At 39.6% G+C, this 27811-nt stretch overlaps 1 protein-coding gene across 13 annotated transcripts in view; it reads left to right on the top strand.

Annotated features, from left to right (window-relative positions):
• Positions 1–27811, top strand: part of WWOX (WW domain containing oxidoreductase) — a 1096383-nt gene that overhangs the window by 40217 nt on the left and 1028355 nt on the right. For all 13 annotated transcript variants that reach the window (XR_010318844.1, XR_010318846.1, XR_010318845.1 and 10 more), the window contains one exon: positions 23691–23797. Coding sequence is in view for 10 of the 13 variants with exons in the window: in XM_023558142.2 (XP_023413910.2) it covers positions 23691–23797 (107 nt within the window). In the remaining 3 variants the exon portion in view is untranslated. The remainder of the gene's footprint in view (positions 1–23690; positions 23798–27811) is intronic.

The raw sequence follows: 27811 nt of genomic DNA, 5'->3' as shown, positions 1-27811 counted from the left end.
AAACATGAAGACTCAGCAAATACAAAATCAACAATGAAAAAAAGAAAAGAAAATACATAAAGAAAATGACTCAGCACAGAAAACTAAGTGGAACAAAGAAACTGTCAACAACACACAAAAAAGTACATCAAAATGACAGCACTAAACTCATCAAAAAAAAAAAAATTTTTTTTTTTTTTTGCCTATCAATAATTTAGCTGAATGTGAATAGACTAAATGCCCCAATAAAGAGACAGAGAGTGGTGGAATGAATAAAAAAAAGAAAACGATCCATTTATATACTGCCTACAAGAGACATACCTTAGACTTAGAGACACAAACAAACTAAAACACAAAGGATGAAAAAAATATATCAAGCAAAAAACAAAAAGAACAGGAGTGGCAATATTGATCTCTGGCAAAATAGACTTTAAAGCAAAATCCACCACAAAGGATAAGGAAGGACACTATATAATGATTAAAAGGTCAGTACACCAGGAGGACATAACCATAATAAATACTTACACACCCAACGTCAGGGCTCCAAAATACATAAATTTTAACAGCATTGAAAAGAGAAATAGATAGCTCCACAATAATAGTAGGAGACCTCAACACACCACTTTTGGTGAAGGACAGAACATCTAGAAAGAAGCTCAGTAAAGACACGGAATATCTAAATGCCACAATCAACCAATTTGATCTCGTAGACATATACACAACACTCCATCCAAAAGCAGCCAAGTATACTTTCTTTTCCAATGCACCTGGAACATTCTCCACATAATAGGCCACAAAGTAAGCCTTACCAGAATCCAAAACACCAAACTATTACAAAGCATCTTTTCTGACCATAAAGCTATAAAAGTAGAAATCAGTAACAGAAAAAGCAAGGAAAAAAAAATCTGATACATGGAAACTGAGGAACACCTTGCTCAAAAACTACTGGGTTATAGAAGAAATCAAGTACGGAATAAAGAAATTCACAGAATCAAGTGAGAATGAAAAACACATCCTACCAGAACCTTTGGGACATAGCAAAAGCAGTGCTCAGAGGTCTACTTATAGCAATAAATGCCCACATCCAAAAAGAAGAAAGGGCCAAAATCAAAACATAATCCCTACAACTTAAACAAATAGAGAGCAGCAAAAGAAGCCCACAGGCACCAGGAGAAAGGAAATAATAAAAATTAGAGCAGATATAAATGAAATGGAGAGTAGAAAAACAGTTGCAAGAGTTAACAAGACCAAAAGCTGGTTCTTTGAAAAGGTCAACAAAATCGATAAGCCGTTGGCCAAACTGACAAAAGAAAAACAGGAGAGGAAGCAAATAACCTGAATAAGAAGTGATATCACAACAGACCCAACTGAAATTAAAAGAGTAATAACGGAATACTATGAAAAATTGTACTCCAACAAATTTGAAAACCTAGAGGAAATGGACAAATTTCTAGAAACACACTACTTACCTAAACTAACACAGAGATACAACAATTAAATAAACCTGTAACAAAAGAAGAGATTAAAGAGGTGATTTAAAAACTCCCAACAAAAAAAAGCCCTGGCCCTGATGGCTTCACTGGAGAATTTCTACCAAACCTTCAGAGAAGAGTTAACACCAGTGCCGCTAGAAGTATTTCAGAGCATAGACAAGGATGGAGTATTCCTGAACTCATTCATAGACCAATGGAACAGAATTGAGAATCCAGACGTAAATTCATCCACCTGTGAGCAGCTGATATTTGAGAAAGGCCCAAAGTCCGTTAAATGAGGGAAAGAGACTGTCTTTGTCTTTTTAACAAATGGTGCTGGTGTAACTGGATATCCAACTGCAAAAAAAAAAAAGGAAACAAGACCCATACCTCACACCCTGTACAAAAACTAACTCAAAATGGATCAAATACCTAAATATAAAATCTGAAATGATAAAGATTGTGGAAAAAAAAAAATAGGGACAATGCTAGGAGCCCTAATACATGGCATAAAGAGAATACAAAACATTACTAACAATGCACAAACACCAGAAGAGAAACTAGATAACTGGTGGTGGTGGTGGTGGTGTTAGGTGCCGTTGAGTCGGTTCCGACTCATGGTGACTCTGTGCACAACAGAACGAAACACTGCCCGGTCCTGCGCCATCCTTACAATCGTTGTTACGCTTGAGCTCCTTGTTGCAGCCACTGTGTCAATTCACCTCACTGAGGGTCTTCCTCTTTTCTGCTGACCCTGTACTCTGCCAAGCATGATATCCTTCTCCAGCGACTGATCTCTCCTGACAACATGTCCAAAGTATGTAAGACGCAGTCTCGCCATCCTTGCCTCTAAGGAGCATTCCGGCCGTACTTCTTCCAAGACAGATTTGTTCATTCTTTTGGCAGTCCGTGGTATATTCAATATTCTTTGCCAACACCACAATTCAAAGGTGTCAACTCTTCTTCGGTCTTCCTTATTCATTGTCCAGCTTTCACATGCATATGATGTGATTGAAAATACCATGGCTTGGGTCAGGCTCACCTTAGTCTTCAGGGTGACACCTTTGCTCTTCAACACTTTGAAGAGGTCCTTTGCAGCAGATGTGCCCAATGCAATGCGTCTTTTGATTTCTTGACTGCTGCTTCCATGGCTGTTGATTGTGGATCCAAGTAAAATGAAATCCTTGACAACTTCAGTCTTTTCTCCGTTTATCGTGATGTTGCTCATTGGTCCAGTTGTGAGGATTTTAGTTTTCTTTATGTTGAGGTGTAATCCATACTGAAGGCTGTGGTCTTTGATCTTCATTAGTAAGTGCTTCAAGTCCTCTTCACTTTCAGCAAGCCAGGTTGTGTCATGTGCATAACGCAGGTTGTTAATGAGTCTTCCTCCAATCCTGATGCCCCGTTCTTCTTCGTATATTCCAGCTTCTCGGATTATTTGTTCAGCATAGAGATTGAATAGGTATGGTGAAAGAATACAACCCTGACACACACCTTTCCTGACTTTAAATCAATCAGTATCCCCTTGTTCTGTCCAAACAACTGCCTCTTGATCTATGTAAAGGTTCCTCATGAGCACAATTAAGTGTTCTGGAATTCCCATTCTTTGCAGTGTTATCCATAGTTTGTTATGATCCACACAGTCGAATGCCTTTGCATAGTCAATAAAACACAGGCAAACATCCTTCTGGTATTCTCTGCTTTCAGCCAGGATCCATCTGACATCAGCAATGATATCCCTGGTTCCACGTCCTTTTCTGAAACCAGCCTGAATTTCTGGCAGTTCCCTGTTGATATACTGCTGCAGCCGTTTTTGAATGATCTTCAGCAGAATTTTGCTTGTGTGTGATATTAATGATATTGTTCTATAATTTCCACATTTGGTTGGATCACCTTTCTTGGGATAGGCATAAATATGGATCTCTTCCAGTCAGTTGGCCAGGACGCTGTCTTCCGTATTTCTTGGCATAGGCGAGTGAGCACCTCCAGCACTGCATCCGTTTGTTGAAACATCTCAATTGATATTCCATCAATCCCTGGAGCCTTGTTTTTCAGAGCACCTTGGACTTCTTCTTCCAGTATCATTGGTTCCTGATCATATGCCACCTCTTGAAATGGTTGAATATCGATTAATTCTTTTTGGTATAATGATTCTGTGTATTCCTTCCATCTTCTTTTGAATCTTCCTGCGTCGTTTAATATTTTCCCCATGGAATCCTTCACTATTGCAACTCGAGGCTTGAATTTTTTCTTCAGTTCTTTCAGCTTGAGAAATGCCGAGCGTGTTCTTCCCTTTTGGTTTTCCATCTCCAGCTCTTTGCACGTGTCATTATAATACTTTACTTTGTCTTCTCGAGAGGCTCTTTGAAATCTTCTGTTCAATTCTTTTACTTCATCAATTCTTACTTTTGCTTTAGCTGCTCGATGCTCAAGAGCAAGTTTCAGAGTCTCCTCTGACATCCATCTTGGTCTTTTTTTTCTTTCCTGTCTTTTCAGTGACCTCTTGCTTTCTTCATGGATGATGTCCTTGATGTCATTCCACAGCTTGTCTGGTCTTCAGTCACTAGAGTTCAGTGTGTCAAATTTATTCTTGAGATGGTCTCTAAATTCAGGTGGAATATAGTCAAGGTCATATTTTGGCTCTCATGGACTCTAAAAATCAAACAATTATGCTCATCAAAAAACTTCACCAAAAGACTAAGAAGACAACCTACAGGCTGGGAAAAAATTTTTGGCTATGACATATCCTATCAGGGTCTAATCTCTAAAATCTACAATATACTGCAAAACCTCAACAACAAAAAGGCAAATAACCCATATAAAAAATGGGCAAAGGATATGAACAGGCACTTCACCAAAGAAGACATTCAGGTGGCTAACAGATACATGAGGAATGCTCACGATCGTTAGCCATTAGGGAAATGTGAATCAAAACTATAATGAGATACCCATCTCACCCCAACAAGCTAGCATTAATCCAAAAAACCCCACAAAATAATAAATGTTGGAGAGGCTGTATAGAGACATACTAAAATGGTGCAGCCACTTTGGAAATTGATTTGGTGCTTCCTTAAAAAGCTAGAAATAGAAGTACCATACCACCTACCAATCCCACTCCTTGGAATATATCCTAGAGAAATGAGAGCCTTCACATGAATAAATAGATATACGCACATTCATGTTCATTGCAGCACTGTTTACAATAGCAAAAAGATGGAAACAACCTAGGTGCCCATCAACGGACGAATGCATAAACAAATTATGGTATATACATACAGTGGAATACTATGCAACGATAGTAGATAAGAATTATTTTAGGTGAAGGGAAGGACAACCCACAATACAGGGGAAGTCAGCATAACTGGACTGAACGAAAAGCTAAGAAGTTTCCTGAATACAACCAAACACTTGGAGGGACAGAGTAGCAGGGGTGGGGGTCTGGGGACCATGGTTTCAGGGGACATCTAGGTCATAACAAAGTTTATTAAGAAAATGTTCTGCATCCCGCGTTGGTGTTTTGTTCTGGGGCCTGGAACTTGTTAGAAATGCAAAATTCTCAACTGGGAGTGGGTGGCAGGTGGGTAGAACCAGACTGCACTGGCCAGTCTGAGCTCAAAGCCTCAGGTCCCTGAATTCAGCCTTTGATTTGCCACTTCTAGCTGCGTGACCTTGGCTTTTCTGAGCCTCAGTGTGTATATTTGTAAAATTGGTATAATACCATCATATATGCCTGGTATTGAGAGTCAAATGGGATTATGATACGAAAATCGTGTATAAACCTGAAGCGTGTTGTTGTTAGAGTAGGTGAGTTCTGGGCATTAACAAGAGCAGAGGTTCTCCACTTCTGAATCTGCTGGAGGGCTTATTAGAGCTCAGCTTGCTGGACTCGAACCCCAGAGTTTCTGATTCAGTAGGTTTGTGCTGGGGCCTGTGAACCTGCATTTCTGATAAGTTTCTAGGTAACACAGATGCTGCTGTTCCAGGTTCCATACTTTGTGAAGCAAGGAACAAGATCTCATTCATTTACAGAGCTGTTTTCCAATTTTCTTAAAAGAGAAACTCTAAGGAGAGGTTAAATTTTACACAGAAGTCCCATCTACTCCAACCCAGTTATTTGCCCAGTTTAGTTATCAAGTAAATATTTTGACCTTACTTGCCCAGTGGTTGGGGCCAGGAAGCTTAGGGGACTGGTATTCATGGGACATTGCCTTTTCTCCTGTTAGAGCAGACCTGGTTCCCTGAGCTTTGATTTCATGTTTATTTCATTTCCTTTTCCATTTCTCTTTCAAAGCGCTGAAGAAAATCTAGTACACACCTTGCCTTAATAGAGCCTTTAAAATATTGTGTGCTTGAGGAGCAGGCTGCATATTGAGCCAAATAAAAATCTAGTTAAACATGCTTCCCCAAGCTATCTCATCTAGGAAGGAAAATCTCCATTGGAATCTTTTGTGGCTGCTCCCAAATTGCATAGGCTCCCACTGCTGGGAGATGAGACCCCTCCAGGCACACAGCTTGAACAGAAGCTCCTTGCAAGTCACAATCCTCTAGAAGGGCTCTAATGCCTTAACCAACTGCAAACTCTCTCTCTCCTTTTTGAATTGAAGCTAAGCATAATCCCTAATCGTGCACGTTGCCCAAGTTGGGACTCCTATGGGGACCCTCTTGGCCCAGAGGCAGCAGCTGGAGGAGGGGAGCCAAACAAGAATTTACAGCTGGCCGAACCTCTAGGAGACAGGCAAAATCAGCCTCAGCTGGAAGACACTCTGTCGCTCTGTGCCGGTCTTACATCCATGCCAAGCAGGTGCCTGATCACGGCTGATGGTTGGATTATACTTTCCCTAAGAGGTATAGGTTTTAAAATGGAATGTTGTACCAATCCTTCATCATGGTGTTCCAAAACAATGTTACCAAAGTAAAAAGTAAACTCCTTGCCCTCTCCCCCTCCCAAATGAGTCTCATTTTAAGTGGGTCTTCTCCAAAAGCCAAAAACCAAACCTGTTACCATTCAGTTGATTCTGACTCATAGCGACCCTACAGGACAGAGTAGAACTGCCCCATACGGTTTCCAAGGAGCGCCCGGTGGATTTGAAAAGCCGATTTTTTGGTTAGGAGCCGTAGCTCTTAACCACTATGCTACCAGGGTTTCCGTGGGTCTTCTCAGCTTAAAAAGTGGTGGAGAATTTCTTTTACAAATTGTATGTCCTGTGGGGGTGCAGGCAGTATAATTACTGAGTGTGTTATATCAAAAAGGTAAGAATCAAGCTAGTAATGAGTCTTTGTGCTTTGTTCTGTGCGTCTGGGCTCGTGAAAGGAAGTGAAGTGAAGAGTTTAATTTACTTCCTCATTTGAAAGCCAGTGATGCTGGCACCTTTCACTTTTGCAAGAGAGCTCACCAGAATTGACATGGTGTCAGTTTGTATTGAAAAACAGCAAGCAAACAAACAAAAAAACCCCACAGCAACAAACACATAGCTAAGCCATTGTTAGATTTTACAAAATTTAAAAAAGCAGTTATATTAAAATTTTAATATTTTAGATTTATATTATTACAATAATTTTAGATAATAAAAGTAAGCTTTTTTTATTGTAGTAATTATTTAATATTTAAAATATTTTACCCTGAAATATTTACAATATTTTAGATGGTAATGTGGTTTAAAAGATTATCAATGACACTTGTTTTTTAATGACTACAAGCGAGAATTGTCCCTTGATTAATTTTTTTGCATTCAACTCAATTTGCTTTGAAATCTTACATTTTGCCTCCTGTTGTACATTTTCGGAGCCCTGGTGGCACAGTGGTTAAAGAGCTCAGCGGCTAACCAAAAGGGTCAGCTGTTCAAATCCACCAGCTGCTCCTTGGAAACCCTATGGGGCGATTCCGCTCTGTCCTGTAGGGTCACTATGAGTCGGAATTGACTCAATGATGACAGGTTTAAGTTTTTTTGGTTTGTGCGTTTTGAGCAAGTTTTTCTTACTAGTAGCCATCGCTTCCTGTCTAATCATAGCCAGCGACTGGTTACATTTTGTTGTCACGTAAGAAGGAATTACAGGAGTCATTGATTTTAGAAAAGGTCATGAGGGACCCAGAGAGCACAGAGTTAATGGGACTCTTTGGCCATGTATGTAACTTCAAAGACTGAGTTTAAATCATAACTTCGAGAAGTTGCATCTTAAAAAGTTTTACACGATTGAGAATGAAAAGCCAATTTGGGATTCTTTCAAAGTGAGCTTCAAAGAAGTACTGAATTTCCCCAATGCTGTGTTTTGAGCACCTCCACATGACTTTGGGAGCATAAAGAATTTAATCTTTTCAAGAGGCAAAGTAATATACCACTTTTTTAAAGGTGAGAGCCAAGGTTGATCTGAACATAAAAAAAAAAAAAAAGTGCTTGGATTAGAAAGGTGGTTACTTTGTCCACACTGAAGATGCAGGACGGATCAGGGTTTTCATTCTAGGAGCTTTCAGTGAAGTGGCAAAGGTTTTTTTTTTTTTTTAAACAGTTTCTTTCTAACCACTTCTTAATTGACAGGAGTGGAAAATATGCTGGGAGACAGGCTGATCCTGGCCCCTTTGGTCGTTAAGAAAGTAGAAGAAAGGGATCTCTTTTTGGGCGAGTGCGAGTCCAGGACCCTTGTGGCAGGCCTGTCTGCTCCAAGTCATAAAGAACCCTGTCTTGAGTGAACGAAAGAGTAAGGAGGCGGTAGTCGTGAAAGGAAATCCTGGTGCAGCTGTGAAAACAATGAAACGTTCAGTAATATAATAACGACCGTGCTTGCAAATTCGGAGTTGGGTTTTCTTCTTCTCTTGAAGTGGCTATAAATTAATCCATCAAAGTAAAAAAAAAAAAAAAAAAGACCAAACTTCAGGGTAAATCTTTCTGCTTCTAAACCCCGGAAACACTTTGGTTCACTTAGTAGATACTGCTGTGAGTGTGGGATTGTAAGAAGTGAGGCCATGAGGGTGTGTGTGTATCATTTGTTAGTTACAAAAGACTTGCCCTCTGAAGAACATAAACTTGTGCTAAGCAGCGTGTGTTGGAATTTGGAATTATGGAGTCATCAGAGTCCTGTGTTAATGCCAAGGAGTGAAAGAAGCTGTGTCTTATTGAAAGCCTTTGATAAATATAGTAGTCTCCATATCTGATAAGCTGGATTTATTTACCTTTTTTAAACCAGAGGCCCTTTGTTTTTGTTTTATTTTGTTGTTTTAATTTTCTTCCTGAAAATCTGGGCCAAGTTTACAAACGTGCTATAAACACTTGTAAAAAAATCCAGTGCTGCATTGCTTTCTCTTTATGTGGGGGCCTTTATCTTTGACTTCAGTAAAGATAGGCCTTTAATGTTTGGCACTGAAGCCTTTTAGAAATTAAACAGAAAAATGAAGTAGTAACATATACTGGCTATGGTGTTAAAATTGTCCCTTGTAAAATGATTTAGTGCTTGAAAGAGTAAAATAGAAGTGTTCTCATGATTTAGTCTCATAGAGACAGGGTTAAAGTAAAGCAGTAATTTTAAGTTGTTGACCTTGGATAAATGTTGAGAGAAACTTATTTGTGTGGATTAGTTACCCTGTCTCATAATCCTTACGTAGAGAAATGTAAAGGACAGTGTTAATTCTGAGCTGTATAATGTAATATTAAATAAGAGAAAATAATAATTTTATAATACATTGCAGTTTTGGGCTAATTTCCATAAAATAAGTATGTTTATGTAATAAAGTGGCTGAAGAGACCTAAATTCTTTGCCTTGACGTGATGACACGGAAAGGAAATAGGCTTTGGTGGGCTATTGCAGTTGAAATGAGTGGTGTATTTCTCTTTCAGAAGGAGAACTGCTTAACAAGTGTCTTAGTTACCTATTACTGTTCTAACAAAAAATACCACAAGCAGGTGACTTTTAAGAACAGGATTTTCTTTTCTCACAGCTCTGGAGTCTGAAAGTCCAAGTCAGAGTCTCAGCCATGTTGATTCCTTCTTTTGGGCTCACTCTTAGTTTCTGGTGACTGCTGGCAAAATTTGGCCTTTCTTTGCTTGTAACTGGGTCCTTATGAGGTGTCTGAGTTCCCCCTGTGGCTGTATCTTTGTCCTGGTCTTTTTATAAGACCCCATTCAGAAGTGATTAGGTTTAGGACCCATTCTACTCTGGCATGCCCTCACTAACATAACAAAAGAAAACCGTATTTCCAAGTAGGGTCACATCCACAGGAACAGGGGCCAGGACTTTCACAGATCATTTTGGGGGATACAATTAAATCCATAACAACAAGTTTAAATTCTACAAATGCCAAAAATGGAAAACACCTCGTAATATCCTTGAGAATCTTCCTCTTTTTTTTGCTGACTCTCTACATTACCAAGCATAATATCCTTCTCCTGGGACTGGGCCCTCCTGATAACATGCCCAAGGTACATGAAACAAGCCTAGCCATCTTCCGTTCTAAGGAGCATTCTGGCTGTGCTTCTAACACTAATTTGGTCGCTGTACTTAAAGTCCATTTTATATTCAATATTCTTCACCGGCACCATAATTCAAAGGCATCAGTTCTTCTTCGGTCTTCCTTATTCATTGTCCAGCTTTTGTATGCATGTGAGATGATTGAAAATACTATGGGTTGGGTCAGAGACACCTTGGTTCTCAAAGTGACATCTTTGCCTTTTTTTTTTTTTTAACACTTTAAAGAGATCTTTTGTAGCAGATTTACCCAGTGCAGTATGTCGTTTGATTTCTTGATTGCTGCTTCCATGGGTGTTGATTGTGGATCCAAGTAAAATGATATCCTTGACAATTTCAATATTTTCTCTGTTTACCATGATGTTGCTTATTGGTCCAGTTGTGAGGATTTTTGTTTTCTTTGTGTTGAGGTGTAATCCATACTAAAAGGTGTAGCCTTTGATCTTCTTCAGTAAGTGCTTCAAGTCCTCTTTGCTTTCAGCAAGCAAAGTTTGTCAACTGTATATCACAGATTGTTAATAAGTATTCCTCCAATCCTGAATCCACATTCTTTTTCATATAGCCCAGCTTCTTGGATTATTTGCTCAGCATACAGATTAATTAAGTATGGTGAAATGATACAACCCTGATAGACACTTTTCCTGATTTCAAACAATGCAGTGTCCCCTTGCTTTGTTCGAACAACTGCCTCTTGATCTATACAGATTCCACATGAACACAATTAAGTGTTCTGGAATTCCTATTCTTCTCAGTGTTATCCATAATTTATTATGATCCACAGTTGAATGCCTTTGCATAGTCAATGAAACACAGGTAAACATCTTTCTGGTATTCTCTGCTTTCAGCCAAAGATTCATCTGACATCAGCAGTGATATCTGTTCTGCATGTCCTCTTTTGAATCTGGCATGAATGTCTAATAGTTTTATGACAATGTACTGCTGCAACCATTTTTTAACCATCTTCAGCAAAATTTTACTTGTGTGTGATATTACTCAATAATTTCTGCATTCTGTTGGATCACCTTTCTTTGGAGTGGCCATAAATATGGATCTCTTCAAGTTGGTTGACAAGGTAGCTGTCTTCCAAATTTCTTAGCATAGATGAGTGGGCATTTCCCCCATTGCATCCATTTGTTGAAACGTTTCAACTGATATTCCATCAATTTCTGGAGCCTTGTTTTTCCCCAATGCTTCCAGTGCGGCTTGGACTTCTGCCCTCAGTGGCATCGGTTCTTGAGCATATGCTACCCCTGAAATGGTTGAACATCGACCAGTTATTTTTGGTACAGTGACTGTGTATTCCTTCCATCTTTTTTGATGCTTCCTGTGTCGTTCAATATTTTCCCCATAGAATCCTTCACTATTGCTACTCGAGGCTTGAATGCTTTTTTCAATTCTTTCAGCTTGGGAAATGCCGAGCGTGTTCTTCCCTTTTGATTTTCTAATTCTAGGTCATTGCACATTTCATTGTAATACTTTACTTTGTTGCCTCGAACTGCTTTTTGAAATCTTATGTTCGGCTCTTTTACTTCATTGTTTCTTCTGTTCGCTTTAGCTACTCTACATTCAAGAGCAAATTTCAGAGTCTCTTCTAACATCCATTTTGGTCTTTCTTTTTAATGACCTTTTGCTTTCTTCATGTATGATGTCCTTGATTGACAAGTCATCTGGTCTTCAGTCATTAGTGTTCAATGAGTCAAATATATTCTAGAGATGGTCTCTAAATTCAGGTGAGATGTACTCAAGGTTGTCCCGTGGCTCCCATGGATTTGTTTTAATTTTCTTCAGCTTCAACTTGAACTTGCATATAAACAGTTGATGGTCTGTTCTGCAGTTGGGCCCTGACCTTGTTCTTACAGATGATATTGAGCATCTACGTTGTCTTTTTTCACAGATGTAACCGATTTGATTCTTGTGTATTCCATCTGGCAAGGTTCATGAGTGTAGCCACCATTGATGTTGTTGAAGAAATGTATTTGCAATGAATAAATTGTTGGGTCTTGCAAAATTCCATCATGTGATCTTAGATATCATTTCTATCCCCAAGGCCATATTTTCTATACTGATCCTTCTTTGTCTCCAGCTTTCACTTTCCAATCACCAGTAATTATCAGTGCATCTTGATTGCATGTTTGATCAATTTCCAGCTACATAATTTGGTACAAATCTTCAGTTTCTTCATCTTTGGCATTAGTAGTTGGTACATAAATTTGAATAATGATTGTATTAACCGGTTTTCCTTGTAGGCATATGGATATTATTATATCACTGACAGCGTTAAACTTCAGGATAGATCTTGAAATGTTCTTTTTGATGATGAATACGATGCCATTCTTCTTTAATTTGTCATTTCTGGTATAGTAAACCATATGATTGTCCAATTTTAAAAGGGCCAATACCAGTCCATTTTAGCTCACTGATGCCTAGGATATGCGTGTGAAAGCTGGGCAGTGAATAAGGAAGACGGAAGAAGAATTGACACCTTTGAATTATGGTGTTAGTGAAGAATATTGAACATACCATGGACTACCCAAAAAAACAAACAATTCTGTGTTGAAAGAAGTACGGCCAGAATGCTCCTTAGAAGCAAGGGTGGCAAGAATTTGTCTCACATACTTTGGACATGTTGTCAGGAGGGATCAGTTCCTGGAGAAGGATATGATTGATGCTGGTTGAGTAGCGGGTCAGCAAAGAAGAGGAAGACCTTCAACGAGATGGATTGACACAGTGGCTACAACAATGGGCTTAAGCATAACAATGATCATGAGGATGGTTTAGGAACAGGCAGTGTTTTGTTCTGTTGTATATAGTGTCACTATGAGTTGGAATCGACTCCATGGCACCTAACAACAACAACGCCTAGGATATTGATCTTTCTTCATTCCAGTTTATTTTTGACGACTTTCAGTTTTCCTAGATTCATACTTTGTACATTTCATGTTCTGATTATTCATGGGTGTTTGCAGCTGTTTATTCTCATTTTGAATAATGCCACATCAGCAAATGAAGGCCCTGAAAGCTTTACTCCATCCATGTCATTATAGTTGCCTCTACTTTGAGGAAGCAGCTCCTTCTCAGTTGTATTTTGAGTTCTTTCTAACCTGAGTGTGTCATCCTCTGGCACTATGTCAGATGATGTTCTGCTGCTATTAATAAGGTTTTCACTGGCCAATTTATTTTAGAAGTGGATCGCCAGGTCCTTCTTCCAAGTTTTTCTTAGTCTGGAAGCTTCACTGAAACCTGTCACTATGTGTGACCCGGTTGGTATTTGAAATACCGGAGGCATAGCTTTTAACATTACAGCAACACGCAAACCACCATAGTATGACAAAATGGCAGATGAGTGATGGCCACAAATAATTGATATCAAATTTTATAGATTATGTTTAACAGACAAGATGCATCAGTTGAATGCCTGCTAGGTAAAAGGCTGGTGAGGGGCCTTCCAAGTTGGGTTTTCATGCCCTTAAGGAGTTTCCTTATAGTTTGGGCCTCTAACTACTGGTGTCATGTTCGGCATGCTGGTTTGGGGGCTGGTGGTGGGGGTGAACCTGCTTTGAACTCCGGCCACTTTGCATGTTGACACCCTCCTCATTTTGTGTCATTGTGGTCTTGTAATCTGTAGGACCACTGGCTTTTTCCTAAGTGAAATGATGATGATACTTCAGAGGGTTTCTGTGAAAAACACCTTAGAATTAAATAATGTATTTTGTAGAGCACCTGGCATGGTCCTCAGCACATAGTCACACTCGTGATTCTTTTTCTTACCTGTATATTTCAACAGTCTTATCTAAAAATCACGATGCTCAGAAAATACGTTGTTTAGAATAGGAGTAGATTCCTCTTTTTATTTTCTCACTTTGCTAGATTGGTCCGTATTAAAATTTATAAAGACCTGTAAATTATCAATTACATGTTATTGAGTTTTTTTTTTAATTAGTTTCATATAAGAGGCATACATGTGCACCTTAAAAATTGAAGTAGCATGTTGTTGTTAGGTGCCATTGAATTGGTTTTGGACTCATAGCGACCTTATGTACAACAGAATGAAACACTACCCGATCCTGTACCATCCTCACAATTGCTGTGCTTGAGCCGATACTTGTAGCCACTGTGTCAGTCCATCTCATTGAGGATCTTCCTCTCCTTCATTGACCCTCTGCTTTACCAAGCATGATGTTCTTCTCCAGGTACTGTTTCTTGCTGATAGCATGTCCAAAGTATGTGAGACGAAGTCTTGCCATCCTTGCTTCTAAGGAGCATTCTGGCTGTACTTTTCCCAAGGCAGATTTGTTCATTCTTCTTGCAATCTGTGGTATAGTCAGTATAGCATAGACATTATAAAGTGCAAAATAAAGGAGAGATTTTAAAAAAAGCCAGCATGAAATGAAGTGAAAACCCAGTTTTCCAACCAAATTAGCACAAAGTCGTTATTAAAGAATCATTTTAAATCTAAAACTAACTTACTAAAGTGCAGTAAGTTTTCCTGGCTTCTGACTGATAGTTCTTCTCCCAAAGTAACCAATTTTAATGTATATTTGAGAGCATACCTTTCCTGCCTTCGTGTTTCACAAATGGGATCAGATATGCATGTGATTCTGTATGTGGCTTTTTTTTTTTTAAACATGGAGTGATTTCCTTGTCCTTCCATGCCATTCCACCTCATCTTTTTAATTACAGCACAGTATTTTGGTCTATATGTATCATACAATTTATTTAACCTGATTGGTGGATGTGTAGGTTCATTCCAGTTTTTTTGTACTTGATTGACCATTTCTTTCACATTTTTGCCTATGTGGGCAAGTATATTTGTATGGTAAATTCCTGGATGTGGAAATGTTGAGTTCAAGAGCATGTCCATTTAAAATTTGATAGGTTTTACAGCTGAATGCTTCAAAGCCAGAATAGCAGGGACGGGGGGGGGGGGTCTGGGGACCATGGTTTCAGGGGACATCTAGGTCAATTGGCACAAAAAAATGTATTAAGGAAACATTCTGCATCCCACTTTGGTGAGTGGTGTCTGGGGTATTAAATGCTAGCAAGCGGCCATCTAAGATGCAGCAATTGGTCTCAACCCACCTGGAGCAAAGAAGAATGAAGAACACTGAAGATGCAAAGTAAATAAGAGCCCCTGAGATAGAAAGGGCCACATAAACCAAACTACATCATTCTGAGACCAGATGAACTAGATGGTGCCCAGCTAAAACTGATGACTGCCCTGACAGGGAACACAACAGAGAATCCCTGATGGAGCAGGAGAACAATGGGATGCAGATCTCAAATTCTCATAGAAAGACCAGACTTAATGGTCTGACTGAGACTAGAGGGACTCCGGAAGTCACGGTTCCTGAAACCCTCTGTTAGCCCGAGACTAGAACCATTCCCAAAGCCAACTCTTCAGACAGGGATTGAACTGGACTACAAGATGGTAAGTGATACTGGTGGGGCATGAGCTTCTTGACTCAAGTAGACACATGAGACGACCTGTCTGGAGGTGAGATGAGAAGGCAGAGGGGGTTAAGAGCTGGTTGAATGAACATGGAGAATACAGGGTGGAGAGGAGGAGTGTGCTGTCTCATTAGAGGGAAGGCAACTAGGAGTACATAGCAAGGTGTTTTTGTACGAGAGACTGACTTGATTTGTAAACTTTCACTTAAAGTACAATAAAAAAAAAAAAACTTGGATAGGTTTGATTCAATTGCCCCTAAAGAAGTTGAGCCACTTTGTATACACACCCCATTAATATATGAGGTTGCCTGGCTCTCCACACCCTAACCAACATGGGCTTTGCCCAATTTAGATCCTCTTACAGAATCTGTTTTCATTGGGCCTGCTTAGGACCACGTTAATTGTACTCTTTGGGCACTTTTCTCACTGTCGTTCTTAACCAGGATTGTCGCTGGTGGGTCAGATTAGAACTTATTCGACCAGAGCGGTAATAGGGCTGGTAGCCAGCCTGGGGTCAGTCTAGCCTCTTGCTCCTGGTCAGTCACTTGGAATTTATCGTATAGCTTTACAAAACATTATGGCCTCAGCATTGCACTGCCCAAAGCATGTAAATGCATCCTGATGATATTTCAAAAAGATACGCCATGTAAACAGACCGGTTTGTGCTTCTGTATTCTCATCTCTTGGACTGGTGTCTTTCTCTTAAGTAACTTTTGTAAATATTAATACTTGAGGTTTAATTATGTTAGAAGTGGCATTGAGAAACTTCTTTATGGTACTTGTTTCTAGCCATATATAATGTAGTAATTTAAAGACAGGGGTGGTTATGACTTATGTTTCTTGGAGAGATCTTTGTAGTCTTTAACTTCTTAAGAGTTGGCAACTGTGGGTAGACATGTAGAGAGAGCTATTTCTCACTGGAACTGAGAACTATGTAATTGAAATAATGTGGAAGGAAAATGTGATCATTAAGTGAATATAGTAACTACAAAAACAGGAGTATGGGTCATCTGGCCACTGCAGATGTGGCATTGACCTTGCAGACTGGTGACTATATATCTTAGAGCTTCCTCTGAAATGCCCTAGAAGAGTTTTGATTTAAATATTATGGTCAATATCATGTCACCAATAGAGCCCTGGTGGTGCAGTTGTTAAGTGTTTGACTGGTAACCGAAAGTTCAGTGGTTCAAACTCACCAGCTGCTCCCTGGGAGAAAGATATGGCAGTCTGCTTCTATAAAAGTTACAGCCGTGGAGACTGTATGGGGCAGCTCTGCTCTGTCCTGGAGGGTTGCTGTGAGCCAGAATCAACTTATCGGCAGTAGGTTTGGTTTTGGGTTTATCGTGTCACTGAAATTTCATTTACTTTATTCAGATCATGTTGGAAAATATGGTCCTTAGACTTGTAGGTGGGCCTAGGAGAAGCTCACATCCTTAGAGTTAATAGTTTATGAATACATTGCCAGATATTTGAATTGTCCCACATCTAACTTACAAGGAAAGACATTAGGCCTGTCTTCTTGTTCTGTACATGATGGTAGCATTCCAGGGAGGGAGACAACTTGTGCTAGAAGATTCTGCAACTTGTTGATTGGTTGCTAGAGATTGCTTTACTGGTATGTTGTGGGGAAGAAAAAATTACCATCTCTGTGGCCTTTTAATTGTGTACAGTTACAATAACATTTGTCTCCAGTGTTTCACAATTATAAATTAATAATAACAACCCATTAGAAATTATGGGTGTTGTAAGCCCCTACTCCTTTGGGCATCTTAATAAAGATGATAATTAAAACCATAATTTACAGTAAATGGGGACACTGTCCGAGTAAATCCACAATATGGAGAAAATTAAAAAACTCAAACCGGATGGAACCTTCCTAGCTTTGAAGTAAGAAATGGCCTTACTTTTTTGCTTCAATGGGAGCTTTGTAGGTATTTGGGGGCACTGGCTTCCCACATGGCCTTTTTGCCTGAGAGATCTGTGGGTCACTCTATCTCCACTTATCCAACCTACCCATGAGTTTCCTTAAGCATGGCTGCTTGCTCCGTCCCCCTACACCATCACGTACAGACCCACTCCTTCCCTTGTATTCCCTTCTGGGTGAATGAATCGCCAGCCTCATCTATGGCATGACTGGCAGCCTTGTGTATCTACTGGATACGTTCTCAAACCTAGACTCAGGCTCTGTTGGTCTTTCCTTCCTAAATAGTTTTCTAATTTATCTCCTTACCTGCTTAGCATAAGAGGAGGGCTCATCCTCCCCTGGCTAGTCCCCAGGCTTCTGTGTCTCCAGCCAGTCTGTCCTCTACATGACCACCAAAAGGATCTTAAATGAAAAGAAAAATGATAACAATAATCATAATTGTTATTGTTATTATAATTGGTGGTGTTTCTCCCTGCCCAGATTTTTTCAAAGGCTCCTTGCTGCCTACAGAAGAATCCCATGGTTTTAGCTTGGGGTACAGGGTGTCATCTCCCATTGTATTGCCTTTAGTCATATGGGACCCCTTAGCAGTCCTTGATCTTATTTTGCCATGCACTGTGTCTTTTTGATTGTCTGGTTCATTTTTATGTCCTTCGGTCCCAGTGTAGTTCTTGGCCAGGAGTTTCTGCTGTCACTCAATGACATTTGGGAGCCTGAAAAGGTGGGCAACGGAGCTTGCACCACCTACCCAAATTTCTGCAGATTCCCAGGTTATTACCCTTGTGCCTCTCTGCCTGTGCAAACCCAAGTGCTATTGTCAGATTTTAAAAAGTGCAGCTAGCATCTGATTTTCTCATGCTTGACAGAATAAGATTTGACATGGCTTGAATCTCAATCAGGTCAGTGTGAAACATCTTTTGAAACTCTGCAATTTGGATGTGAACGTTCTGATTGAGATAGTTTGGTGAGGCTTGAGTCAATGTCTGTAGTGGGGATTTTCCCCAGATAATGTGCATCTGAGCGTCATATGCCTACAGTGGCTTGGCCAGTAATGTTAGCAGCGTGGGAAAGGACTGTGGGCAACAGGAGGGCCCAAAGCCCTTCTCTAGCGGGCAGCAGCTCTTTGGCCCGCCTGATTGTCACCAGGTGAGATCGTGGGTCCTGTGTAGTAAGCTTTTTCAGAGAAATTTGGATATCTAGCTTTTGATATGCAATCTCCCCAATATTATTATTATTATTATTTTTATTAACTTTTATTGAGCTTCAAGTGAACGTTTACAAATCAAGTCAGACTGTCACATATAAGTTTATATACATCTTACTCCGTGCTCCCACTTGCTCTCCCCCTAATGAGTCAGCCCTTCTAGTCTCTCCTTTCGTGACAATTTCGCCAGCTTCCAACTCTATCCTCCCATCCCCGCTCCAGACAGGAGATGCCAACACAATCTCAAGTGACCACTTGATATAATTAGCTCACACTTCATCAGCATCTCTCACCTACCCACTGTCCAGTCCCTTTCATGTCTGATGAGTTGTCTTCGGGGATGGTTCCTGTCCTGGGCCAACAGAAGGTTTGGGGACCATGACCGCCGGGATTCCTCTAGTCTCAGTCAGATCATTAAGTATGGTCTTTTTATGCGAATTTGGGGTCTGCATCCCACTGATCTCCTGCTCCCTCAGGGGTTCTCCATTGCGCTCCCTGTCAGGGCAGTCGTCGATTGTGGCCGGACACCAACTAGTTCTTCTGGTCTCAGGATGATGTAGGTCTCTGGTTCATGTGGCCCTTTCTGTCTCTTAGGCTCTTAGTTGTCGTGTGACCTTGGTGTTCTTCTTTCTCCTTTGCTCCAGGTGGGTTGAGACCAATTGATGCATCTTAGATGGCCGCTTGTTAGCATTTAAGACCCTAGATGCCACATTTCAAAGTGGGATGCAGAATGTTTTCATAATAAAATTATTTTGCCAATTGACTTAGAAGTCCCCTTAAACCGTGGTCCCAAAACCCCCGCCCTTGCTCCCCAATATTTTAATGCTGGCAACTAATTTGTGTTAGGGAGGAAGAGAGGAAAAGAGGGAGGAGAGAAGGAAGGAAAAGAGGACAAGGGAAGGGACGGAGGAGGGAAGAAAGGTGAGAAGAGTAAAGCAAAAGAGGGAGAAAGGAAGAAGGAAGGAAGGGAGGAAGGAAGGAAAGGGAAAGAAGAAGGAAGACAAAGTGTAGGCCGAACAAAGCAGGTCCGTGGACTTGATTTATCCTGTGGTCACTGTTCTAGAAAATGGAAACTAGTGTAAGAAAAGCAAAAATTTATTATTTATTTATATTTTCAATTTTATGGTACTTTAATGTGTTTGTGTCCAAAGCTTAAAACCCCAAACAGTGAGATATTAAACCTCTATGGCCACTTAATTTTTCCGAATGGATTGGTTGTAACAAGTGCTAGAAAACCGATGCTGGCTATTGTTTTAAAATGCCTTCCTTCATTGTCTTTACATTATTAGCTTTAAATATTCTTCTGGACACACACTTGCCATCTCCATGCAGTTAAGCTGGTTCAATTTAAACATTGTAATCAAGTTAATTTTTTATAAGATGAGTCAGGTTATTAAATTTAGTAAACCATTGCCTTCATTATTTTGCACAAACTTTGGCAGTGTGCAGAATTGGCTTAGCACTACTACATTTAGCTAATTAGACTGGTCATCAGCTGCAGTATTACAGGAGTAAGGAATGCTAGTCTCATGGGCTTTGTGCAGGACTTTAGCAGTAGGTAGCGTTATTAAACTTTTTTTTTTTTTTAAACTCCACACTCTAGAGATATGACTTCCTATAAAAGTGTTATTGTGCTTCCTGTTAAGCCATCATCTTTTGAAATATCCATGCTTTGTTTTTGCACCAAAGGCAATTGTAAAGAATAAGAAAATGGAGCTGTCTGTTGCAGCTTTTAAAAGGAGACCAGCAGTGTGTAATGCGTTGCTTAGATAAAGGAAGATGTAAGAGCCAAAGTATGATTTTACAAGACGCAGAGACAGATGGCTTAACCATGCTACAGTAAAGGATTATCTCAAGGAGAGAGGGAAGGAGCTTGTGCCTGCAGCCTGTTGCTGCCATCATGTCAGATGTGCTCTTTTTGGTAATACGAAGTCCTTTGCTGGAAGTTATTTTGTCAAGTGAGATAGCATGACTTAACACGTTTGTTTGGGAAAATAAAATTTGATAGAAAAAGGGCATGCTTTTTTCCCCACAAATTTGTAGGTAATGTCACTCAAAACTGCGGTGAGTGATAGCTATCTCTGCAGGATTTTAATATTTATTCATTATTAAAAAAGGAAATTAGAAAGCCATCAGTATTGCTGTTTGAAATGACTGAGATTGCTTTAAAGTAGTCTAGAATGGTGGTCTGTTAGCAATCTGCCAGAACTATTTGTTCCTTTGGCAGATATTTATTGAATCCTACTGGGTGCTAGCAGAGGACATCACATGTAGTAAAGCCCAGGGTCAGTGAAAATGAGGAAAACCCTCAGTGAGATGGATTAACACAGTGGCTGCAATAATGGGCTGAAACATATCAACAGTCATGAAGCTGGCACAAGACTGGACAACCTTTCGTTCTGTTATATATACGGTCGCCATTAGTTGGAGCTTACTTGACAGCAACTAACAACAAGAACAATGGCTGGGTGTTAGTCCCCAAGGAGTATGTAGTTAACCCAACGAGTTTATGGCTTAACCTAATAAGTTAATTAAATAAACTTCGGCCTGCCTGACCTTGCATTATATTGATGCTCTCTCAAGCTATTAAAAATATGGTTGTTAAAAAATGACTAAGCATCGTATCCACCGTTTTTGCCTACTTCCCTGGATCATTTTTTCCTTTTGGTACCCTCTGATGAAAACTTGATGGAAAATATTTCTGATTATTGCTTTGACCTGGAAATTTCCAAGGGACACAGAGTCACCGTTTTCTCCAAGATCTTCTGGGTGTGTAAAGTCCTTAAAGGTAAAGTGAAGCGTTTTGGCCACTTTGAGTTACCTCCATATGGCTGTCAGCATTTCATTAGCCTGATGAACGTAGCATATCAGTCAGAAAGATTTTGTCTCATGCCTGCTTCCATTCAGTGTGGGAACAGCTGGGCTACAAAACCTGGTGTTCTACTTTTCTCTCTCTTTCCCAAATGATCTGGGTGTCTTTTGCTCACTGGTCGCAAGGGGTGAAGTTGGCATCATGGGTAAAAGTGAGTAAATTTCAGATTCTTGTCTTCTTGCTTCATGGCTAGAAGATTTGGCTTCAAACATCTTTCACTATGTGCACCAAAGACGAGGCAAACAGATTTAGCTGTTAAATATTTTAGGTTTGAAGTACCTTTGTGCATTATTATAGGAGGTCATCCTTAGGTGATGGTAAGTGTACATCTTGAATTCAGAACTTGGCATGATCTAAAAAAATAACAGGTTGTCTCAAGACTGAAGTTCAAGTATGACCTGGAGCCGGAATTCAGGCAGATGGCATGGGTGGATCCTGTAGATGGATTTCTTTGAATTCTGGTAATATCAAAGCCATTCAGCTCCTGAGTTGCTGTTGGGAGCAGATCTGGGAGAGAATTTTAATTTTTCAGTCATGATGACAGTACTATATTTGGTAGATCATACAAATCAGAGAAGACATAGGATTTTACGTGAAGGATTTTGAAAAGAGGAGGGAACTAACATTTATTTTCCGTGAACTGTGGTTATGTTAAGGTCTTAGTATATGTTCACCATCTACTCCCCATTTTATAGAAAAGGTAATTGAGTTTCAGATGAGTTAAAGGCATAGCCGTAGGTCCCATACCTTGTAAGTGGTTAGAGCTGGGCTCTACACAAGTGTGCTGAATTCCTGATTTTGAGTTTTCTACTGTGCTGTGCTGGCTTCCCTTGAAAGGTGGTATATATAAATAGACCAACCTCCGTGAAGATTAGCTATATGGAAGTGATATGAATGAATAAACTTTGGTAGGCTCTTTCACTTGCTGATCTCAGTAAGATAATGATACCTTAATTTTTTGTAAATATTAGCATTATCTTGGACACAATAATTTCTTGTCATTTGACCTTGATTTAGCTGAATTACATTGCTGCCTTCTCTAGTAGAATTGATTCCTTTGCTGTTTGTTGTACTATTGCCTCTATGATCTTTCATCATAGCTCATAAAATGTGATATTTTACACTTTAGAGCAGTGGTTTGATGCTCCAGCTCTGAAATTAGACTCTTTTGTTTTTTATTCAGTAATGTTCAAAATGCCAGTTGTTTCACAACGTCTCCGACATTTGGTGTGATCAGTTTTTTCTTTGAAATTTTGGCCATTGTAATAGTAGGTATGTAGTGGTTTCCCACTGTATCTTTAATTTTCATTTCCTGATGACAAATAAGGTTGACTTTTATATAGTAATTGAGAATTTTTCTTATTTTTCTATTATCTCAAAGAGTTTATATAAGTTTGGTGTTTTTTTCTTTCTTAAATGTTTGGTAAAATTCACTGTTGAAGACATATGGGTCCAGAATTTTCTTTTTGAGAACTATGAATTCTATTTCTTTGAATATATAGAAATTTTCAGGGTTTTTTTTTTTTTTTTTGGTGGCAGTTTTTAAGTAATGTTTTTCTAGGATTTTGTCGTTTTTAAACTATATCTGAAATTTATTGGCATTAAGTTGTTCAACATACCTTTCTTAAGATTTTTTTAGTGTTTGTAGGATCTGTAGTAATGTCCTTTTACTCATTCCTGATACTGATCAATTGTACTTTTTTCTGTCTCTCCTTTCTCTCTCTCTCTCTCTCTGCTTCTGTCCCTTTGTCTTTCTCTCTTTTTCCCTTTTCCCCTTTTTCTATCAGGACATGTTGTCATGAGCTCAGTAAATGCTGTTTATTTGTTTTAATTTCCAGGTGTGTTTTCTCTCATTATGGGTCATGAACTCTTTAAGGGTAGCGGCTATGTCAGTTCTTTATGTAGCCTTATCCTGTATATTTAGCTCAGGGTCTGGTCATTATTAAGTGATAGATAAATGGCTGACTGTGCCAGGAGCTCTGCTATGGTTTGACCTTCATCTTTGAAATCACTGTGTTTCTAGAGCTGGATTCCTCAACCCTGGCACTGTTAACATTTTGGGCCAGATTATTCTGTGTTGCAGGGAATTACCCTGTACGTCGTAGGATGTTTAGTAGCATCCCTGGCCTTTACCCGCTAGATGCCAGTAGCACCCCACTCCCAATTGTGTCCACTGAAAATACCTCCAGAAATTGCCGAATGTTCTGTGGGGGACAAAAGTGCCCCTAGTTGAGAATCACTGACCTAGGGCAATGCATGTGGTCTTTAAAGGCCATTCGTTATAACTCAGTGTTTTGATGTTACATTTCTAACGCTGACTTTTCCTTTAAACCATAGGATTTGAAACTGCCAAGTCTTTTGCCCTCCATGGTGCACATGTGATCCTGGCCTGTAGGAATATGACAAGAGCCAATGAAGCAGTGTCACGCATTTTAGAAGAATGGGTAAGCACGTGACTTTTTTTTTTTCTCTTGTCAAATATACACACTAGGATAAACACATGGAAATTTTACTGTGGTGTGTAAAGTTTATTGCTCTTGAAACAATGTTTTCTTTATTTTGAAAGCCATATTCACTTTGTTTACTTTTTCAATGAAAGATGAGCAAGCCCACTATTAAACACACATTTGTTTACAGTTCATTGTCAATGTCATCTGCTTTTATTACTCAGAGGCTTGAGAATGTTTATTCATTTAACTTATGTATTAAGAAAACTAAAATGTAGTAAATGCCTATGAATGTCACTAGGAGATTGTTATGCTTATGGATTTTAAGATTAGAAAGGAATAGGCTTTAACCCTTTTTCTGTTTTATACTTACCACTTTTCAGTCTGTGTAGATGTCCGTGCTGATATGTCTGTGTATATATAATTACATGTGAATTCACGCAACAAACATTTGTTGAGGGTTTGTAGTGCTCTTGGAGCTGAGGATATAGCTTCATACAAAACAAGATCCCTGCCCTCATGGGGCTTACCTTCTGGGTAGAAAAGGCAGACCATAAAGGTATGATCAAGTTAATATTTAATAGGATGTCAGGCTGTGATAAGTTCAGGGAAGGAAATAAAGCAGAGTAGGGGATGAGGAGTGACATGGGCTGGTTAGCTGAGACCTCTCTAAAGTTATAACATTTAGTCTAAGCCTTGAATGAAATAGTCAGCCATGTACATATCAGGGGAAATAGCTTTCCAAGCAGTGGCAACAGCATGTACAAAGGCACAGAGGTAGAAACATGCTTGGAGGATTCAAGAATCAGCAGGAGAGGTAATGTGGCTGGAGCCAACTGGGAGGGGAAGAGGTCGGAGAGGGACAGGCGCTGTCATGTAGAGCCTTGGAGACAATGGTTTGAGCCAGAGAGTGACACCAGCTGTTTGATGTTTTAATACGATCACTGGGCTTCTCTGTCCTATAGGGTTGCTATGAGTTGGAATCCACTCGACCGCAGTGGGGCAGTGGGTACTGGGCTTCAGCATGAAGAATAATCTGCATTCATCCATTCACTTGTCATTCGCTCACATATTTATGAAGTGCACCACTGATAGATGCTGGGGGGGGTCTACTGCAAAGGTAAAATAGGTATTGCCACTGTCCTTGTACAGCTTTTAATTAAGAGTGGAAGACAGATTTAACCAAAGAAAGTAAACGTCAATGTAAACTTGAAACAATGGCAAGTGCCACTTCAGGGAAGTATGTGATGTGATGAAATTATGAACAATTCCAGGGAGGTGGGAACAAATGTCTGGAGAGGAGTCCCCAGGAAAGAAGTTATTGGGCTGAGAGCTCAGGAAAAACCAGGGGGAGGATGGGAGATGGGTAAGGCTGGGCAAAGGGAGTGTTCTGTGCAGTGGCCCTGGAAGGGGGAGGAGGGGAAGTCAGACCGGTGTGTCTCAGAACAGAGGGTGGAGGGTGTGGGATAATTCTTGCCTGGGCTGTCTTCATTTCTGAACAAGGTGAAAGAGTTCTTGCCATCTGAAAAAGAGACCCTGGTTTGTTTAAGAAAATTTCTGGTGTTCTGGACTGAAAAATTATGACAGCAAAGAAACAGAAGATTTGTTTCTGCCTTTTCAGTATATTTGAAAGGAATCTTTGTTTTGAGCTCACTGAATCCATTATTTTGTGTTAACTAAAAAAAAAAAAAAAAAAATGCGGGGCCCACCCAATTTTTTTTGTTATGGTTGTTTTTTTTTTTTTTTTTTAAATTGTACTTTAGATGAAGGTTTACAGAACAAAGTAGTTTCTCATTAAACAATACACATATTGTTTTGTGATATTGGTTGCCAACCCCATGACATGTCAACATTCTCCCCTTCTAGACCTTGTATTCCCTTTTACCAACTTTCCTGTCCCCTCCTGCCTTTTTGTCCTTGCCTTTGAGCTGGTATGCCCATTTAGTCTTGTTTTGTTTTTTGGGTCTGTCTATCTTTGGCTGAAGGGTGAACCTCAGGAGTGACTTCAGTACTGAGTTAAAAGGGTATCCCATGGCCATACTTTTGGAGTTTCTCCAGTCTCTGTCAGACCAGGAAGTCTGGTCTGTTTTTGCAAGATAGAATTTTTTTCTACGTTTTTCTCCATCTCTGTCTGGGACTCTCTATTTTGATCCCTGTCAGAGCAGTCAGTGATGGTAGCTGGGTACCATCTAGCTGTGCTGTACTCAGTCTGATGGAGACTGTGGTAGTTGTGGTCCATTAGTCCTTTGGACTAATCTTTCCCTTATGTCTCTGGTTTTCTTCATTCTCCCTTGTTCCAGATGGGATGGGACCAGTGGAGCATCTTAGATGGCCACTCACAAGCTTTTAAGACTCCAGATGCTGCTCACCAAAGTAGGCTGTAGAACATTTTCTTTATAAACTATGTTATGCCAGTTGAGCAAGATGTCCCCTGAAGTCATGGTCCCTAGCCCTCAGCCCAGTAATTCAGTCCTTCAGGGAGTTTGGATGTGTCTGTGAAGCTTCTATGACTTTGCCTTGGTCAAGTTGTGTTGACTTTGCTGTATTGTGTACTGTCTTACCCTTCACCAAAGTTACCACTGATCTATTGTCTAGTTAGTGTTTTTCTCTTCCCACTCCTCCCCTCCCTAGTAACTATCAAAGATTGTTTCTTTCTATGTGCAAACCATTTCATGAATTTTTACAATAGTAGTCTCATACGGTATTTGTCCTTTTGTGGTTGACATATTTCACTCAGCATAATGCCCTCCAGATTCATCCATGTTGTGAGATGTTTCCCAGATTCATCATTGTTCTTTATCGTTGTGTAGTATTCTATTGTGTGTATGTACTATAGTTTGTTTATCTACCATCTGTTGATGGACACTTAAGATTGTTTCTATCCTTTTGCTATTGTGAATAATACTGCAGGGAACATGGGTGTGCATATATCTATTTGTGTGATGGCTCTTACTTCTCTAGGATATATTCCTAGGAGTGGGTTTGCTGGGTTATATGGTATTTCTATTTCTAGCTTTTTAAGGAAGCGCTGTATTGTTTTCCAAAATGGTTGTACCATTTTACATTCCTACCAGCAGTGCATAAGAGTTCTGATCTCCCCGCAGCCTTTCCAACATTTGTTATTTCCTGTTTTTTTGATTTGTGCCAGTAATTTGGGGTGAAATGGTATCTCATTGTTTTGATTTGCATTTCTCTAATGGCTGGTGATCTTGACCATTTCTTCATGTGTCTATTAGCTGCCTGAATGTCTTCTTTGGTGAAGTGCCTGCTCATATCCTTTGCCCATTTTTTAGTTGGATTATTTGTCTTTTTGTTATAGAGGTGTTTGATTTTCCTATGGATTTTAGAGATTAGACCTTCGTTGGATTTGTCATAGCCAAATTTTTTTTCTGAGCCTGTACGTTTTCATTTTACTCTTTTGGTGAAGTCTTGTGATGAGATGTGTTTAATTTTTGGAAGACCCTAATTATCTAGCTTATCTTCTAGTGTTTGTGTATTGTTAGTTATAGTTTGTATGCTATTTATGCCATGTATTAGGGCCTGTAACGTTGCTCCTGTTTTTCTTCTATGATCTTTACAGTTTTTGGTTTTATATATAGGCCTGTGATCCATTTAGAACTAGTTTTTGTGTATGGTGTGAGGTATGGGTCCTGTTTCATTTTGTTACAGATGAACTTCTGGTTTTGCCAGGACTGTTTGTTGTAGACTGTCTTTTCCCTATTTAATGAACTTTGGGCCTTTGTTGAAGATCAGGTGACCATAGGTGGATGGATTTACACCTGGGTTCTTGATTCTGTTCCATTGGTCAATGTGTCTTTCATTGTACAAGTAACAGGCTGTTTTGACTACCGTAGCTGTATAGTAAGTTCTGAGGTCAGGTAGTGCGAGTCCTCCTACTTTATTCTTTTTCTTCAATAGTGCTTTACTTATCTGGGGCCTCTTTCCTTTCCATACAAAGTTAGTGATTAGTTTTTCCATCTCTTTAAAGAATGCTGTTGATATTTAGATTGG

This window comes from Loxodonta africana, chromosome 21, assembly GCF_030014295.1.
Source record: "Loxodonta africana isolate mLoxAfr1 chromosome 21, mLoxAfr1.hap2, whole genome shotgun sequence".
In the NCBI taxonomy this organism is placed as follows: domain Eukaryota; kingdom Metazoa; phylum Chordata; class Mammalia; order Proboscidea; family Elephantidae; genus Loxodonta; species Loxodonta africana.
This window is presented reverse-complemented; position numbering and strand designations above follow the sequence as displayed.